General features: G+C 49.8%; 3 protein-coding genes across 5 annotated transcripts in view; all 3 read left to right on the top strand.

Moving 5' to 3' along the window:
- Nucleotides 1-17,413, top strand: part of LOC135817745 (uncharacterized) — a 53,574-nt gene that overhangs the window by 15,992 nt on the left and 20,169 nt on the right. The window contains exons 10-15 of one of the 3 annotated variants that reach the window (XM_065330986.1): nucleotides 1,213-1,320; nucleotides 1,566-1,978; nucleotides 2,015-2,050; nucleotides 3,029-4,331; nucleotides 6,702-6,936; nucleotides 7,156-7,220. In XM_065330986.1, coding sequence (XP_065187058.1) covers nucleotides 1,213-1,320; nucleotides 1,566-1,978; nucleotides 2,015-2,050; nucleotides 3,029-4,331; nucleotides 6,702-6,936; nucleotides 7,156-7,220 — 2,160 coding nt within the window. Of the gene's footprint in view, nucleotides 1-1,212; nucleotides 1,321-1,565; nucleotides 2,051-3,028; nucleotides 4,332-6,701; nucleotides 6,937-7,155; nucleotides 7,221-17,413 lie in introns of all 3 variants that reach the window. The other 2 variants (XM_065330987.1, XM_065330985.1) reach the window with 2 other exon arrangements.
- Nucleotides 7,227-10,247, top strand: LOC135817751 (proline-rich protein HaeIII subfamily 1-like). The gene has a single exon (XM_065330994.1). It carries the CDS (start codon nucleotides 7,774-7,776, stop codon nucleotides 8,839-8,841), a length of 1,068 nt encoding a protein of 355 aa, XP_065187066.1. The 5' UTR covers nucleotides 7,227-7,773; the 3' UTR covers nucleotides 8,842-10,247.
- LOC135817754 (small ribosomal subunit protein eS21-like) lies at nucleotides 13,559-15,789 on the top strand. The gene is made up of 5 exons (XM_065330997.1): nucleotides 13,559-13,715; nucleotides 13,805-13,868; nucleotides 13,949-14,020; nucleotides 14,369-14,424; nucleotides 15,739-15,789. The coding sequence occupies exons 1-5, from the start codon at nucleotides 13,666-13,668 to the stop codon at nucleotides 15,749-15,751; spliced, it is 255 nt and encodes an 84-aa protein (XP_065187069.1). The 5' UTR covers nucleotides 13,559-13,665; the 3' UTR covers nucleotides 15,752-15,789.

Here is a 17,413-nt window from a genome sequence, read left to right as displayed (position 1 = left end):
CGAGTGGATAAGTCTCACAACCACTGGCACAAGTGCCGAAAACGACCCCATTAGCTGCATCCATGTACCCCTTGTGCCTGGCCACAAGTTCCCAGTTGACTGTGGGTAGCAGCACGGCTGGAAAAACCGCTCCCAGGCAGGACTTGAACCAGGTACCTCTCGTATCTCAATCATGGTCTTTGACCAACCCAGTAGCTACCCCATAGTACCCCTTATAGGCTATTCATACTACGTTACAATACGCGTCACGTTTTGGAATACAACGTACTGGCAGACGTCGTTTTCATGCAGGTGCATTCATACAGGCATGTACACGCTGCTTGTACAGCTGTGTGTACAGCTTCTTTTGGACACAAACTGCTGGGAACGACAGAACGAAACTCGGTACAGGGGTCTGGATACGTCGTCTACGTTTTCGTATCAGGGGTACGATTTTCCCGCCACGTTCCATGTTGTCATGGTTATCCGGACGAAAACGTCACGTACGCCACGTTTTGGGCGTAGTGTGAATGGCCCATTAGGGCCGATTCCCACTACGGTACCGTGAGTGCCGTGTCGACGATTTGGATAGGTCAATGTGTACCCCACGGTACGAGCTTGAAGCTGAGAATGATTTACACCTGCGCAATGTCGTTCCGTGCATTCCGTCGGCAGGCCAGATCACCATTTTTATCAATTTCTGACTTTGGTCTTGAGGGAAAATAGCGGGGGAGATGACTGGAGAAAGCTCAAAAATCTACCAATCGAAAAGCCAAAAGCCAATAAATAACTTCGTACCACAAATACAAAAGAAAGAAAAAACTTCCTTTCAGGGAGTGGTAAAATACCTACTACTCACTGCATTCGACCTCACGGCATGCCATTTCCACCCCCCAGAGGCCCTCGGCACCGGAATGTCCACGGTGCGGTACGGCAGGAGCCACGGAATGAACTCGCGCCAAAACTGTCCCTCTCGTGAGCAAATCACCATGGGTACTCACGGCACGGCACTCGCGGTACCGTAGTGGGAATCGGCCCTTAGTAGCTGACTACTAACAATAGGTAGTGGGATTTAATAACAGTCGGTGTACTTGTGGGATAAAAATTCATTAATCCATATACCCAACCTCCCTCAGGTATTTTTGACAAGTTAACGGAGTAACGTGTGCTTAGAAGTTATGTTGAAATGTACGGTATGTGTTCTTCTTTGACTTTGTCCTCGCTGCGGAGCAGAACCTTGGTGGAAGATCGACCAGTGATCTGTGGTGTAAGCGACTCCAGCTTCCAGAAACCGGAGATTGCTACCTTGATTGCTGAACACGTCACAACATTCACCTCTGGGTAAGTTGTATTGCATGCTAATGTCGCTGTCCTTCAGCAGTGCATGTATGTGTGGAAGTGATGTGTGTGCGTGTGTGTGGGGGGGGGGGGGGGAGAGGGGCATGTGCAATAAGTGCATACCGGTATGCGGAGTGTTATTGGTGGCATGTCTACATGTTTGTCAATGGCTACATGAATAGTTTAGCTTTGTTGTTGTTGTTCTATTTCATGTGTACCGGTATCTGTATTTACCTGTGGTGTTCCAGCAAAATCGGCGGGCCAAAGGTGAACTTCGTCATGCGGGACTCGAAAGAAGCGCTGCCGTATCTGAACCAGGACCGGAAGACGCTAAAGTCGAAGATCGAAACCCTGGCGGAGTCGGTACGGCGGCGGACCTCCAGCTTTAGCGGTAAAAACTCCGAGCACCGCCGGTCAAAGTTCTACCGCGATGTTGACGAGGAAGGCCGTGTTCTCACGAACGGTGACAGCGCCCTGGACACGGAGGCGGTGGACACTGCTGCCGACGTCAAGGCTGCTGCTGCCCGTGATTCCACCACCACTGCCGCCGCCACCGCTCAGCAAACGCCGGGGGAGCAGCCGGAGAACGACGTGGCGAGCTGGCTCCAGTCGCCTCCTGAACGGCATGAAGGCAGCTCCTCTAGAATAGTCCCACTACCTGTTCAGCAGCCACCGTCCGATGATGGCAGAGTGGCTGCTGCTATGGCCGCTGCCGCCCGGCTCAGCATGCACAGTAGGTTGATAAAGATAGTGCCCCTGCATTACCTGCTTCCTCTTCTGTCCTGGGCTCACGTTGTTTCCTCACTGTGTGTATGACTTTGTTGTGTAAGCGGGTTGTCGAGTGACAGACGCACTATAAAGCAAGTTTCTTTTCCACTGGCCAGCTCGGGTACTAGTATATGCTGTAAACCGTGCAAGAAGCCTGATGTTAGCGCTGTGCGGCGAGGTTTTAACACGTAACATACAGCTTCCATGCGGGCGAGTATATACTGTCTGTACCAAGGAGTAGTAAAATACCGGTATTTTACTACTCCTCGCTCTGTACGGTAGCTAATTCTCCACGCATCAGTAAGCAATGCTGTATGAAAGTGTCGTATGCTAGTGCCCCTGCCCTGTCCTCACTCCCCGATCATATGCACTGTTTGTCTGTTCCTGACACACAAACATATGCATGCACACGGGTGCACACACACACATGCACACACACATGCACGCACACACACACACACGTGCGCACACATGGACATATGCACATGCACACGTACGCACACAAACAGTACTATCTTCAGCACGTACTGTTTCTAGTCTAGTATTTATTCGTTCCAGCACACCTGTGTTCCATCACGCCTGCTGTGCTTTTCCTGATCGGCTTTTGCTGCAGCTAGTACTGCTGGTGGTGGTGGTGGTGCTACTGCTAGGTGGTGCTGGTGGTGGTGGTGGTGCTGCAGCTGCTGGTGCTGCTGCTGCTGACGGTGGTGGTGGTGGTGCTGCTGCTGCTGCTGCTGCTGCTGCTGCTGGTGCTGCTGGTGGTGGTGCTGGTGGTGGTGGTGCTGCTGCATGGTGCTGCTGCTGGTGGTGGTGCTGGTGGTGGTGGTGCTGCTGCTGCTGCTGGTGGTGGTGGTGGTGGTGCTGGTGCTGCTGCTGGTGCTGCTGCAGCTGCGGGTACATGCGCTGACTCTGGTTGTCTCTATTCTCCTGTTATCATGTGCAGGTAATTATCCGTACGGGGTGCTGGGTGGTGACAACCCGCAACCCGACTTTAGAGACGAAAAGTACGGTCAGATCGCCCTGGACTGCTTGATGCTAAGGGACGCTGCCGCCAACGACCACGACCGGCGAGTGCCACTGCTGCCTTCACAGCAGCAGCAGGCGCCATTGGCGGCAGTCCTCGATATCTTGATGGACGACGAGATGCCGTCGGCTACGCGCTTGACCAGCTACAGCGAAAGCGGCGTTGACGCGCAGAAGGAATGGGAGATTGCCACCCGTGACGGCACCGTCAACCAGCCCACCGTGCGGCGCGGCGACGAGAGACGACGGGCGCGATCCGACGATAAGTTCTCGATGGAAAACGAACTGAGGTACGGGCAGGCATACCCGCCCTCCTATTACACTGGGGGTGAGAAGGACGACGCAACGCACCGATATAATCAGGTCACCGCGCCATCGTCACTCAGCAGCAGCGCAAGCAATCACAGTATTGGTGCGGATGAAAATGACGGCGCAGACACAGCGCGCGCTGCTCCCGCTGTTGCTGTTGCTGGTGCTGATACGTCCTCCAGCGGAGTTGAACCAGACAGGACAGCGGTCACCGGGACTGACGCTGAGGTCATGTTTAGTGCAACAAGCAATGGCAGCACAGGACATGGCCAGGGCTCCGGGGACTCGTCTAGTCCCGGTCTGCTGTCCTCTAATCACACTGCTGCTGCTGCCAGTGGCACTGGCAGTGCCACTGACTTCGACCAGTCTTCATTGCAGAAATGGTGCAGCTCGGGACAGACATCGAGCACGGATTCATCTCCGAGCAAAGTTGCTGGTACCGCTCAATCTCAGTCGGCAGAACATCATTATCGCCATCAGCAGCAGCAGCAGCAATATTTTCCGCTCACAGCAGGAGTGGACCAGAGTGAGATCCGGCCAACGTCGGCACTGCCCAGTGATCAAAACGGGCCATTTGACAGCTCCTACCAGCAGCAGCAGCAGCAGGATACCACCATGGTTGTCACGGCCACAGGTGGTGACGGCAGCAGTTCAGTGGTTGCTAGCCACACAACCGGACTCAGTACGTCCGCGTCCGTGTTTACACCACCCGCTGACGGCAGTGACAATGCTGGCATAACGATAGCGGCAGCCGTAGCGAGGGTGCCGAGTAGTGCCAGTAGCACAGGATCCAGAACGAGTTCGTCCAGGCTGAGTGACATGGCTGGCTTGACGGACAAGTCCGGTGAATTGCACATGTACGACTTCTTGCCGCAGGGTCTTTTCGAAAAGAATAATTCACATCAACTGAAGAGGTAAGGGGCCGTCCGGGGTTACCGATTATCTTGAGAAACGAAAAGCTTTAGTATTTTTCAACCTTCACCCACCCTTTCTGTAGGTAAAACGTAGTCCAACAAAATATGGATTTCCATCTTCGGCACCCAGAATGAATTCTTCTTGTGCATTAAATAATTATTTTCGAAACGAAACTCCGAAAACATTTCGTTTTTTGAAAATATTATTGGAACCTTGGACGGTCCCTATGGGGTCGTCGAATTGTCGTCCCTGAAACGAACACAGCTTGCTATGCTGGACGATGAAAATAGCATGCATGCACTGTCGTGGACATGGACATCCGGTCACACGTCTAGCGGGCCCCAGGGCTCTGGCCATGCAGCGCTGGTAGCATCGGATCAACATGTGCACTGCACCCACTGTGACCAGCGTTCTGTACGCATTGAGGGCGCCGGTCCTGGTCAATCGACTGGATTTTCATGTCCGCTACAGTACATCTACATAATTATGTACAGTGTCGGTCGACTTGTGATTTTGGCTCGCCCCCCCCCCCCCCCACGAATGATGTTTTTACTTTCCAGAATGACAAAAAACGTTTGCGACAACCCCTAAGGTGCGACTTGTGCGTGTGTGTGCGACGTGTGTGTGTGTGTGTGTGTGCGCGCGTGTGTGTGCATGCACGTGTGCATGTGTATACATGAAAATGTGCACACTCCAGCACATCGAGTCTGCTCCTCCACATTGTTGTACACCGTACTGCACTTGACAGCCTTGATCTAATCCCCCCCCGCCGAAAACCCAGCTGGAGAGTGACATGGCTTGGGGGGAGGGGGGTCTACGGTACTTTACGGTACACGTACTTGTACTCTGTCATGCAGGCATAGGGATACTATAGTTATGTTTAGGAATGGCATTGGACACTACAGTAGGATAAGGGGTTGAAACCAGTTGCTTTTACTAGTTGGTGTAAAGCTCCAACTAACTTTCAAAGGTGAACTTAAGCGGCCTTGCAAACAAAAAGGCAACTTAGTAAAGTTTTACACTCAGCAGAGTGATGAACTAACATCAGGCTTTGGAGTACAGTCGAATGTCACTTATCCGGTCGCCAGTTATCCGAGCACGTTGGTTATCCGACAAGCCCGGGAGTGGTAATTTTATGACTCAACAGTAAAATTCTAAAATTATTATTATTTTTGGTATATTATACGGTGTAATATGCATTTTAATTAGTGGTGTGCACGGGTAGTCGGGTACCCGTGCTACCCGTGAGGACCTCGCGTAGTCGGGTACCGAATAGTACCCGAAAACCCGAGGTCGCAGATGACATCATGTACAGTGCACGTGTACAAATGATTCACGCATGTCTACCCAATGCGCAAGGGAAGGGGCCGGTGTGCATTGTGGTCTTACCATGGAAACATTACCCGATCGGGTACCCGTGCTACCCGTGGAAAACTACCCGGACCCGATACCCGAGGAAAATGCTACCCGCCTCAGCCCTAATTTTAATACTTGAAGTAGATGTGGTCAAGTATGCTAACATGTATGTGTACATGGAGCAATTCATGAATATACATGAATATTATTTGGGTATTGTGTACATAAATCAGTGAAATCCAGCCATATATGCACATAAAAAATGATATCAGTTATCCAACATATTCAGTTATCCAACATGCCTGATTCCCGAAGTGGTCGGATAAGTGACATTCGACTGTATCACTATTTTACTTCACAGGTCCCACCCACTCCGTCCAGCTGGATATGTACCATTGTGTCGAGTTCTCCTCCTCATTTTAGTTCGTCATGCAGTGAGTGTTCAATAGAAAAAATATATATAAAAAAAACTGTGACAAGTACAGTTCAGGCCATGTGATAAGAATCCATGGTCGTTCTGACATAATGCCCTGACACTTCTTGTGTGTCATTGGCCATAGCAACCGGGGCAAACGGCGGGGTTGCCATGACGGGATACACTGCACTATCACCAGCACCAGTTGCAGGGAGAAGGACTGCTATCGAAAAAATCGTGCTCTGGTGTCCAACTGGATCAAGTATGCGGAGTGGGAAGATTCGCAGCAAGAGTTGGAGCGAGCACGATCTGTGTAACAACGAGCATTAGACATTGCCCATAGCAATGTCACCGTTTGGCTGAAATACGCCGAGATGGAGATGAAGCGAAAGCAGATCTAGCACACGAGGAATATCTGGGACCGCTGCCTAAGGGTAGATCCGAAAGTAGTAGTATTAGGCAAAATTACTACTTTGGAAGCTGATCGTTGAAAATTGAAAGTCTGAATAAATTCGTTATGTTGGGTGCAGCGTGTAGTTTTAAAGGTACTGTTTTGTATTGGTCCTGTCTCTCCGCTTCCTATGCGATTTTCACACAGAACGTCTAGTTCGAGCAGCATGCACTCCAGTGGCAGCAGTGCGAGTGGTGAGAAGGCGTACGCGGACCAGATGGAGAAGCGCAACAATCCTCTGGCCCGTGCTCTGACACACCAGCAAGATCACCACCAGCAGCAGCAGCAACAGCAGCAGACCCGGCAGCAACAACATGAGTCACAGCAGCAACAGCTACACAACCAGCAGCAGCAGCAGCAGATGGATGCCAGTCAACAACAGGTGAGTGCAGCCAGGTTGTGGAATGATGTCATTTTCATGAATGCCGCAAAAAAGGGGTCTCGGCTGAAGAAGAGCAGTGTGTGGGAAATGAAAATATTGCAATAACGTTGTCGTGCAGAAAGCATGTCAAGGGCTGATCAGAATGTTTTGTCTGAGCACTGCTTTCCAATGACATTTCACTGAACTTCATATTCCTTTTCGTCCCTGTGTCGACTGTAGGCAAATGCAGCGAAGAACTCCACATGGCCGATGTACAAGGAAAAGGAAGGTGCTTTATGGCCCAATCACATCTGGGGACCTCTGTCCTGTGAAGACCCGTCGTCACAGCCTGATCTGCGGCTACGTACTCCGCTCAGTCACCAGTCTTCCGGCCAGGACCTTCTGGTCACGTGCAGCTCATCCCGGAGTCTGGTTGGCTCCGACTCCTACTTGCCTGGCTCTGCGGGCGGCAGTTTGCAGAGAAATGAACTGCCGCTGCCGGACCGCGACCGTGCAAAACTCTCGGCCGGTAGCCAAACGTGCGACACTCCGCCACCTCTTCCACCCAGGACTGATCGTGATCGTTCCCTTAGGCAGCAGGCGCCGCCACTTCCAGCACACGGCACAGCTCAACACCACCATCCGGACAGACCGCCGGGCTCTTTCCAGAATCCGCAACAGCAGCAGCCACCCGGCAGCATTGCTGGCAGAGGCACTCAAGGGCCGCCACCGCCACCGAATGCCGCCGCACGCGGAGGTCCGCACGATGGACCGCCGCCGCCGCACGGAGGTCCGGCTATACCTGCACAAGGCCCTCACCCGCACCCGCCGCCCGACCATCACCATGGCCATCCGCCAATGCGAGACAGGCCACCGCCGCAGCACGGCACTGACTGGCATCATATGTATGAGAACCACAACTTGCCGGGTCCACCTCCACCGCAACGGCACGGACCGCCTGATCGACATGGTCCACCAGAAAGACATGGTCCTCCGGAAAGACATGGTCCTCCGGAGCGACATGGTCCTCCGGAAAGACATGGTCCTCCGGAAAGACATGGTCCACCAGAAAGACATGGTCCACCAGAAAGACATGGTCCTCCAGATAGACACGTTCCTCCAGATAGACACGGTCCTCCAGAAAGACATGGTCCGCCGGAGCGACACGGTCCACCAGAAAGACATGGACCACACGAGCGGGACGAGCGTGCCCCTCCACCGCCAACGTATCCTGCGCCAAGGCCCCCCTGGAACGATGGCCCTCCCCATCACGGGCCGTTTCGCCCGCGTGGACAGCACCCTGGTACCTCGGGAGGCCCTCACCCAGGCCCGCCTGGCAGGTGGAATCACGACCAGCACCAGTGGAGTCACCCACCACCGCCGCCGCGTGGTCCCCATCAGGAGCACCGTCCGCCACCGCCGGGCCATCAGCCTCACTACCCGGAGATGTACGGACCACCACCACCTGGACATCCACCGCCGCCCGCGCATCACGCACCTCCTCCACAAGCGCCGCCGCCAGGGCAGCAGCAGCCGCGCCACAACGCGCACCCCGGTGGTTATGGCCCGCATCCCGACGATCCGCGCTACGCGTCCTGGGAGAGGCATCACCATCGTGGTGACCGTGAGTACGTGCCAGAGCACTACTACCAACATCACCATCACCCTCCTGCAGGTGGACCCCCGCCACCGCCGCAACCGCCTATCCACAACCATGGGCCCAATGGCCCTGGTTCCGGGCCGCACCACCCCAACTACGGGGCACCCCCGGTTCCACCCCGCAGCGGACCAGGTGGCATGGGACCGCCTCCACCAGGCAACGAGGAGCAGTGGAATGAAGAGCAAGCAAGGCAGCAGTGGAGACGTGATGTTGCACATTATGGCCCGGCCCATGCTTATCATGGCTCCGGCTCGGCCTCAATGTAAAGAAAATGGTTGCAGGTTGGGAGAGTGCGTACGGAGCGCAGCTTGTCCCATGTACAAACCTATTTGTGTGGATGTTAGCACAGATGGTGTTGTAGTAGTAGCAGTAGTAATGTGTTTTTTCATTAGCTGTTATCGCTGCTGCTGCTGCTGCTGCTGCTGTAGTAGTAGTAGTAGTTGTTGTTGTTGTTGTTGTTGTTGTTGTTGTTGTGGTTATTGCTGCTGCTGTTGTTGTTGTTGTTGTTGTTGCTGCTGCTGTAGCCCAGTAGCTGCTGTTGCTGGCCGTTGCTGTATTAGTAGCAGTTGTAGTCGTGGGTGTTGTTCTTGATCTGGATGTGGTCGTCATCGACGTCAACTTTTGAGTGAGTATGTGTGCACGGGTGTGTGTGTGTGTGTGTGTGCATCTGCCCTTGATGCAAGTTACTCCGGCATGTGTCAAGCCAGCAAGGTGCTGTAATCAGTAACCGCGGAGGCCATAGGACAGTGTTACGTATATGTAATGGTAGCGGTGCTAATGTATCAGTGTTCAAGGTGTGCATTGGACCAATCATTTGGACAGGTGCGTGTCTGTGTTCCTTGTGAGACCTCTTTTTATTTTATAGTTTATGCACCGGCAGAATGCACTGGTTATACCATTTCAATGATTGAGTTAGCCTCTCGTCTTGCAGTTCTTAGTTATATGGCGGCGGGGGTGGTAGAGTTAGAATTGATAGACACCGCGTCACTTTTCTCTGTCCTATAGGCTATAGGCGCACGGCCACTGCCCACATGTTTCACGGTTTGCATCAAGGAACTTCGTACCCGAACAAGGTTAAGGTGTGTTTGTGCGACTCTCTAATTACTCGCTCGGCCTGTTTGAGCAGTTTGTACTTCCGGTGGGCTAGGATTGCTGACAAAATTTGCTTTTTAGACTGCGTTCAGTACTATTTGCTGCTGCTTTTCCCCCTTCCACTAAAAAACTTTAGTTATTAATTGAGGCTCATTATAACGAGTTATGGACGTTGTGAAGTCCTGCATGCTCGATACATAAATTCTAAACGTGTTTCCTGCCTTTTCTGCCTTCGTGTTGGGTGATATTTTTCGCAATAAAAAAACTCTAAAAGCTATCAATTTCCATAAAATCTACTGCATGGTGGCAGGATTTATCAGTTTCCCTGCCAGGATCAGTCTAGTTCTCAATGCATTTGTAAGTCATATTTTTCCTGAAAAGTCTGTAAGAATAGAGTCTAAGTTGCACCCGCATCACTTTTGTGATCTTATTACGCTAGCATTTTTCATAAGCTGCATAGGCAAGGTTTCAAGTGTTTTTTTTTTAAGTCGCGAATTTTCATCTTGTCGCTTCCAGGCTACCCGATTGCCTGTTTGCAATTGCTGCTTTTCTTTTCGGCTTGTGTGTACAGCAAAATCAATTGCTCTGTTGCTGCTCTTCGACGAAATCAGTTGTGGTTGGGATACTTTCCACTACTCAAACATGTTCACTAAATAATTTAATTACTTCGAGTAATAGTAGTAGAGTAAAACCTAGTGTAAGGGACGTCTGGTTTTAGCGACCACCTACTTTTAACGACCACTTTTCCATGCACGGATAGTTCTACACAGAAACTGCACTGCACGCCTGCACTGGACGCCTTGTGCGACCAACGACCGACTTTTAGTGTACCAAGTGCCATTTTGGACCTGTACACAGCGACCAAAAGTAACCAACAGTGTTGACTGCAACAGGGTTGAAGTGCGCTCTGAAGCAAATGCATGCAGTCAACAGAAGTGACCAAGGTGACAGTGCAGGATGCGCTGCATGCGATCCAGTGAGGTGTGCTTTGCCTGCATGAAAGTATTCTATGCTCCGCACCTGTCAATATGAGTACATGGAAGTACAAACAAGTTTTTAAAAGTTACATGCTCAGGTATGTGCACAATCCGGCGCTGTGCAGCACTACAAGTTTTAACTCGGGCGCAAGTTTGATTCACTTGATCGGATTTCATTGAGCAGCGCTGCACATGCATGATGCACTGACAGCGAGGTGGTTATCATCATGGGCCAGAGCAAATAGTAATTAAATTATTGCAGCCTATAAAGGTGCCAGTTTTGCAATTGGCCCAGAGTTATTTCGCCTAGCTTAGTGCTGATACTGGCATGGACGCACCCACTGTATTGATACTGAAGTACGCTGCACAGTGAGTCATCCCTGCATGACTCTGTAACCCTGATGAGGCCAAGCAAAGCTACCAGTTTAATCTGGGTCAGAAGGTCGAGGGTCTTTTCTGATAATTATTATTTATTTTTGTGCAATGCTCACATAAATAGTAAATACGCATACGCAAAACCAGGCCCACGGGCCAGGGTTATTAATTTACACCCGTGCATATGTGTACCTTTCAAGTTTTGCAGTTCTACTCCCTGGTTCACAGTCAGCAACAAAAAAATGCAGTCGACTGGGGAACCCCAAACACAAATGCAACGGAAATGCGACCCTTGGGTTTGGAGTCTTTTGACGTACGAATGATGCGGAGCTGAAACGAATCTTAGCAAAGCATGAATATCACTTTTGTGGCAGTCACTTTCTGGTCTTGTGTACGGCGGTGTTCTACCGTGCACATGTGTACCATCGTACAGTGAAACCTGTCTAAGACGACCGCTCAAGGGACCTTCGAAACCTGGGGTGCGTTTGGTTGGTACGATCTAGAACAGGATCGAACAGCTGGTGCACATGGAGCAGCCTCATGCCAACCAAACGGTACTCCAGAAACCGAGCACATTTTTGTGGAAAAATGTGCCAAACTTGGTGCATTCTTCAAAATGTGTATGGGTCACCATGGTCACTTTGTACGGTACGACGAATCCAACCCAAAAGTGTATGCAGGTGATCATCTGGGACCAAAATTGATGTTCCCGCCAGGTTTCACTGTGAAAAAGTGAAACTGCTCGGTCTGCTCCGGCCTCGAGGCCGGAGCAAGCAGAACATGTTCTGGCCGACCCAGAACAGGTGCGGTCCCAACCAAACGCGCTGTTCTGGTGAATCCTGTTCTAGTTCGTACCAACCAAACGCGCCCCTGGTCTCTGGTACCAGGTGGTCTCCTTATCCAGGGTCATTTGACTGGAAATAGCATCTCTTGGTGCTGATTTCAGCGGTCTTCTAGGACAGGTGGTCGCCTTATCCGAGTGGTCGCCTTGACAGGTTTTACTGTATTGAAACTTCAATTTTGTAAGCCTCCCCACTGTTCATGGTGTACCCGCTGCAAGATACGGTCGGTACTTGTTTCCGCAGTACAGCAGTTGTAGATATGAATGCATGCACTGTCCATGCTTTGAGGGTGGTGTGCTCGCATGCCATGTTGGCACAGTACGAGAGCGCGCCACCATTGTGGTAGGATTTCACGTGCAGTTGCAAGTTGGCGACATATTTGTACCAAAACCCCTCTCTGTCAGATCTTGATCCATCTTTAGTAGTAAGTGCTGTGGACTATTGACAACGCTGTAGTGTCCACGTGTACATACGCGCTGTGGCATTCCTTGGCCACCCCAGCCACAGGTGCTGAACATTTCAAACACTTCTACAAATTACGGACCCGTGACCACATGCATTGCAAGCAATATTTTCCAGGGCTGACTATTAAACCCCGGCTGGCCAAAATGGCATTGGGCATGCACTTCCAAGTACTTTTTAAAAGTAGTCCGATATTTTTAAAGCAGTGTAGCAGTGAGTCATAAAATACCGGTATTTTACGACTCACTGCAGTGTAGCATGTGCTTAGATGCAGAATGCACGGCATCAAACATTATTTTTAGGCTGTGTTTACATGAGGCGTTTCACCGGGTTGAGTTCGACCCGGGTCAGATTTCAACCCGCCATGTGCACAAAATGAATGGCGCGTTTACATGACCCATTGCGCTTGACCCAGGTTGAAATTTCGCCCCGGGTCAAGAAAATCGTAGAAACGTACTTCTGTGCGTATCTCGCGCCAGGTTTGAACAGCACTGCACATGCAATTTTCGCGCGAACGGATTCACGTGACCATACAGGACTCTAGAAGTGGACTTTCGGCGGCATATCAGTATTTGACCCGGGTCAACTGTCTTCATGTAAACGCTCACCTATTTTGTCTATCGTACAGACTTTCAACCCGGGCTGAACTCGACCCGGGTTGAAATGTCTCATGTAAACACAGCCTTAGACTTTTCTTCGAGTGTCCAACCACGAGAAACCAACTTACTTGTGAGAATAGTCAGAATACACATGAAATTGTTATCCCAGCCCCATGGCCTCTTGCTAGTACATGTACATAAAATGCCACCCTACACTCAGTGTACTAGTACTAGTATAGCCTATTCGTACAGGCCCTATATGTCAGGGTGGAGAATTATGTGCGAATAAAAGTGACATTTTCTGAGAGAAAAAAGTACATACGCGCCTCACTTCGACTGTACTCTGTAGTTACGGCGCTGATGCCGTGCTCAGTGCCAGTGGTGATGGACTGCAGTAGACGACGAATTATTTAGAAGGGCATCTTTCGCCACCAAATTATGCCAATAAACTGAGCAGAAACGATTGACTGGCATCGCAAAGACTCGTACTCAACGCCTGCACTGCGCTGACGTTTAGAATAATGCTTGTGATGGGAAGCAGGGAGTCGTCAATTGACGACTCCCTGATGGGAAGTGCATGCAGTGACGACATTAATCAGCCATATTGCAGAATTTCCTGAAATATTTACGAGAACAAAAGTCAAAATGGCGTCGCCTAGTCTTTCGCCTCCCTTTCCCATTCCACTTGGTGCAAGAAGAGCAACAGTTTCGTTGTAGTGGTGTTTTCTTCATCGCAAATCAAGATGCAGAACGAAGCAGGAGAGAATGTTGACATCTACTGCCCCAGGAAGTGGTGAGTAGCGTAAACGCGAATCACATAAGAGACACTCGGGTTGTAGAAGCTGAAGATCTGGATCCAATTCTTGCTTTGTATGGCTGCAGTTCCTACACGAACAACCTGATCTCGGCCAAGGACCACGCCAGTGTCCAGATCAACGTCGCCGACGTAAGAGTTATATTGTTCAGCTATAGACTGTTCCAGAGCCGTATTTGACAGTGTCCGTGTGTCGTGAATTTTCATTGTAGATCGACGAGACCACTGGTCATGCCACTGGCACTTTCAAGACCTACGCCCTGTGCGGTGCCCTCCGCGGAATGGTAGGTCTATGTTCTGATCTTATCCGTTACTAAAATAATCTTAATGGAAAGTAGTATTCATCCTTGTTCTAGTTCTGTAAGCTAATGTGGGCAGCAGGTTCACCCAGAAATTGTATAAATTGTACAAAAAAATTAACAGAAAGAAATCCAAAAATATCGACATTACACGTATCATATCAATACCTCTGCTTTGAGCTTCCTTTTCCCTTCCTCTTACACTCTTGTTCACCATTGCAAACAAGGATTTTATACAGTTTACTCATGCAGTGATAGCCGCACATCTCTCTATAAATAACTCATCCAGAGTGCCAAAATCTAATATGGTCTGGATGTTTTTTTGTATTGCAGGGTGAGGCTGATGATGCTCTCAACAGACTGGCAGCTCAGGATAAAATCACGCACGGGTATGTTATGTTCAGGAACCATATGTTAATCGATCTTGCATAGCAGGCATATGCCAGTGCTCAACATCGCAGGCTTTCTAAAGAAGAAGAGTTGTGCTGAACACACCCTCAACACACCTCGCATACATTCATAGCCTGTGTCGTTGGCGTTAGCATCACCTGCCTTGTCTGTGAATTCGGTTACACTTGCCGCTGTGCATTTTTTTTTAAATGTGCTTCCTGTCCTCTACTCTTCGTGTACACTTTGCCATGCTTGCTGGAATACTTTGAACAGGGACAGACAATGCACACAGAATAACGGTTGTGTGCTTCAAACATGTGTGCAGTTGGGATTTCTTCTGCAATCCACTCATAGCATGAACATGACATTTTCATCCTACCATTATTCTGCCCAGTGGGGGGGGGGGGGGGGGGGGGGTTCTGTTTTGTTGTCACTACAGACACTTGGTCCATGACACTTGTGTGCTTCCACATGCATATGTTACATATCTAATGTACCGTAGCCAAGTATAACAAATCCTTGAGTGTTCTTATTTGGAGTTCTAGTGCCTGTAGAACAAAATGTGTGACTTCAATTGACCTATCAGTTCTGGTGAATTGAACGAATGAAACTTGCACTGTATCGATTTCTTTTGTACTTAAGTGAATGGTAACTATGGTCTTTTTTCTGCATACATGTATGTCACTTGAAATGTTCACAAAATTTTCGAGTGTGGCCCGTCATCAAGGTAGAACAGTTTTTTGTTTGAGTGTTCGAGTTCAGCGACCCCAGACTGCTCTGCTGCCAGGCCTGCACTCTGCAGTGCACAGTCTGTGCTGTGCTCGACTTGCAGCATGCAGGCAGAGTGCAGCGCGGACTGTTTTAGTTCAGTGCTGTGCTGGTAGACCCTCTATACTACTGTAAATGCATGCATGCGACAGGCACCATGGCACTGGCCGGATTTTTTTGGCGACGACTGTAGTACTAAAAAAAGTATAATAGTGGTCATACTATGAAGAAGTATGCCCCCCCCCCCCCCCCCCCCCCTTAAGCCCGATTCATACTTCATGTCGCGTACGGGAAACCCGTCGCGCGATGGGTTTCCCGTACGCGACATGAAGTATGAATCGGGCTTTAGAAGGATTTTTGTTCGGCTGAACAAATTTTCTTAGACTCAGTAACTCCTTAGAATGGAAGTAAGAAAGTAATGAAGTTTTTTGTCTGGCAGTAGTACTTATTTTGCTTACCCATCTGCAGTCCTTTCTCATCTTGATTCTGTGGTGGCTGAGTAGTGTTCTGTTGTGTACTGTGTTTGCCTTTTGTTCATTCTGCAGACTTGCTCAGTAAGATGTACCAGCGGAAATAAACGTTTTTTGAAAAAGAAATCCTATTCCTCTGTGTGTGTGTGTGTGTGTGTGTGTGTGTGTGTGTACTGGCATGATTGTGGGCATGTGCAACATCTATTATTTCTGTTGCACCGGCAAGTAATTGGCCGTTTTTGAGGCTCGGAATTTCAAGGCCGGCTTTTAGCTGAGCCATTAGAAGTGCGTGTAGGCAGATATCTGGCGCTAGTCTTGATCTGTTTCATTGAGATCTGTGTGTGATATGTGATAATGTGTGACTTTTATGCCATTGTTATTGGACATTGACTATTATTACCGTACGCGCTCGAATACAAGCCCCTCTCAAATAGACTGTCCCCTTGGAAAAACGCGATTCCGCGGTCGCGGCAAATTTCGCAGAAATTTCTATCATCCGCGGAAATCACGGAATCTACACTTTTGCCCGCGGAATTTGAATTTTTTAGGGTAAATTAGTAAAATTACTACTCAGAAAGCAGCAGAAAAACTACTTCGCGATCTGTTGGAGCACATTATGCTCTTGCCAGTGTGGGTGAGTGCAGGATCTCCAAAATTCTTCACTCTCATGTGAGTTTGTGACTGCAAAGGATAGTGTGAAAAGTGCTCCTTCCTGCAACTAGTTGTCATATCCTCTACAAGGAGGGTGAAAACTTGCAGAAAGTGCCGCAGATTTTTGATTTTACCGCAGAAAACCCCCCTTTTCCCCCCGCGGAATTTTGAATTATTGGCCGCGTTTTCCCAAAGGGACAGAATAGAGCCCGTCTGTGAGAGGGAATGGGAATAACAAAGCCCTTTCTCATATAAAAGCCTGGGGCTATAATTACGGAGGATTAGCAAGTGCCGACACGAGAACAAGTATCTCCTAAAAAACCACGGTGTCACCTAAACATGTCTCCACAGCCTCCTGCCCACACCATTCACGTTCACACACCTTGCTCATAACACCCTGCCCACACCAGACATATCCATTTGCATTGCGCTTTTATTACACTGCTAGCTCTACAGCCTCCTGCCTACAACATCCACACGCATTGTTCACCACCTCCTGCCCACACCAGCCACACACTTCGCGCTCGCACTGCTAGCCCCTGCCTTCAACAACCACACACTCTGCACACAGCCCCCTGCCTAAAACATCACCGCTACTGCGCTAGCCCCCACAGTCTCACACAGCTTTTTATACCACCCTCTCCTGGCATATATACCGGCATGGTCGGCACCCGATCTTCATGTTGCCTGATGATTGCGTAAGCATGAAACTTAAAGTAGCAGCAAACAAGCCTTGATTGTCCTTGTTGTTCTGTAGAGGATTAGCAAGACGAAATTCGTGTTAGCAAACATTTTTCAGTTCGCAAACTGGATTGCGAACTTTCGCATTTTTTGTTCGGAAAAGTAGTCGGGAACACGAATCGCGGATTCGTGTCAGGGCAGTCATAAATTTACCACGCTGTACTGTCTGTACACAATGTACGTCGTGTCAACGTCATGCATGTGCGAATTCTGTTTGCTAATCCTTCTCATAACGCGAATTCCGTCCCTGAGTTCGACTTTCCTTGGAGAGCGAACGCGAATTTCGTCTTGCTAATCCTCCGTATTGAGCACGCAAAGCCCATGCGATGCAGTGCAGTGCATGAACTGTGTACAGTAT

This window comes from Sycon ciliatum, chromosome 5 (assembly GCF_964019385.1).
Source record: "Sycon ciliatum chromosome 5, ocSycCili1.1, whole genome shotgun sequence".
Lineage (NCBI taxonomy): Eukaryota > Metazoa > Porifera > Calcarea > Leucosolenida > Sycettidae > Sycon > Sycon ciliatum.
This window is presented reverse-complemented; position numbering and strand designations above follow the sequence as displayed.

What these genes read in the sequence shown, in the direction of transcription:
- LOC135817754 (XM_065330997.1), top strand. Translation starts at nt 13,666, where the DNA reads ATGCAGAACGAAGCAGGAGAGAATGTTGACATCTACTGCCCCAGGAAG. An exon ending in ATCTACTGCCCCAGGAAGTG is followed by an intron (nt 13,716 to 13,804) that starts GTGAGTAGCGTA and finishes GTATGGCTGCAG; the next exon opens with TTCCTACACGAACAACCTGA. An exon ending in TCCAGATCAACGTCGCCGAC is followed by an intron (nt 13,869 to 13,948) that starts GTAAGAGTTATA and finishes TTTTCATTGTAG; the next exon opens with ATCGACGAGACCACTGGTCA.
- LOC135817751 (XM_065330994.1), top strand. Translation starts at nt 7,774, where the DNA reads ATGCGAGACAGGCCACCGCCGCAGCACGGCACTGACTGGCATCATATG.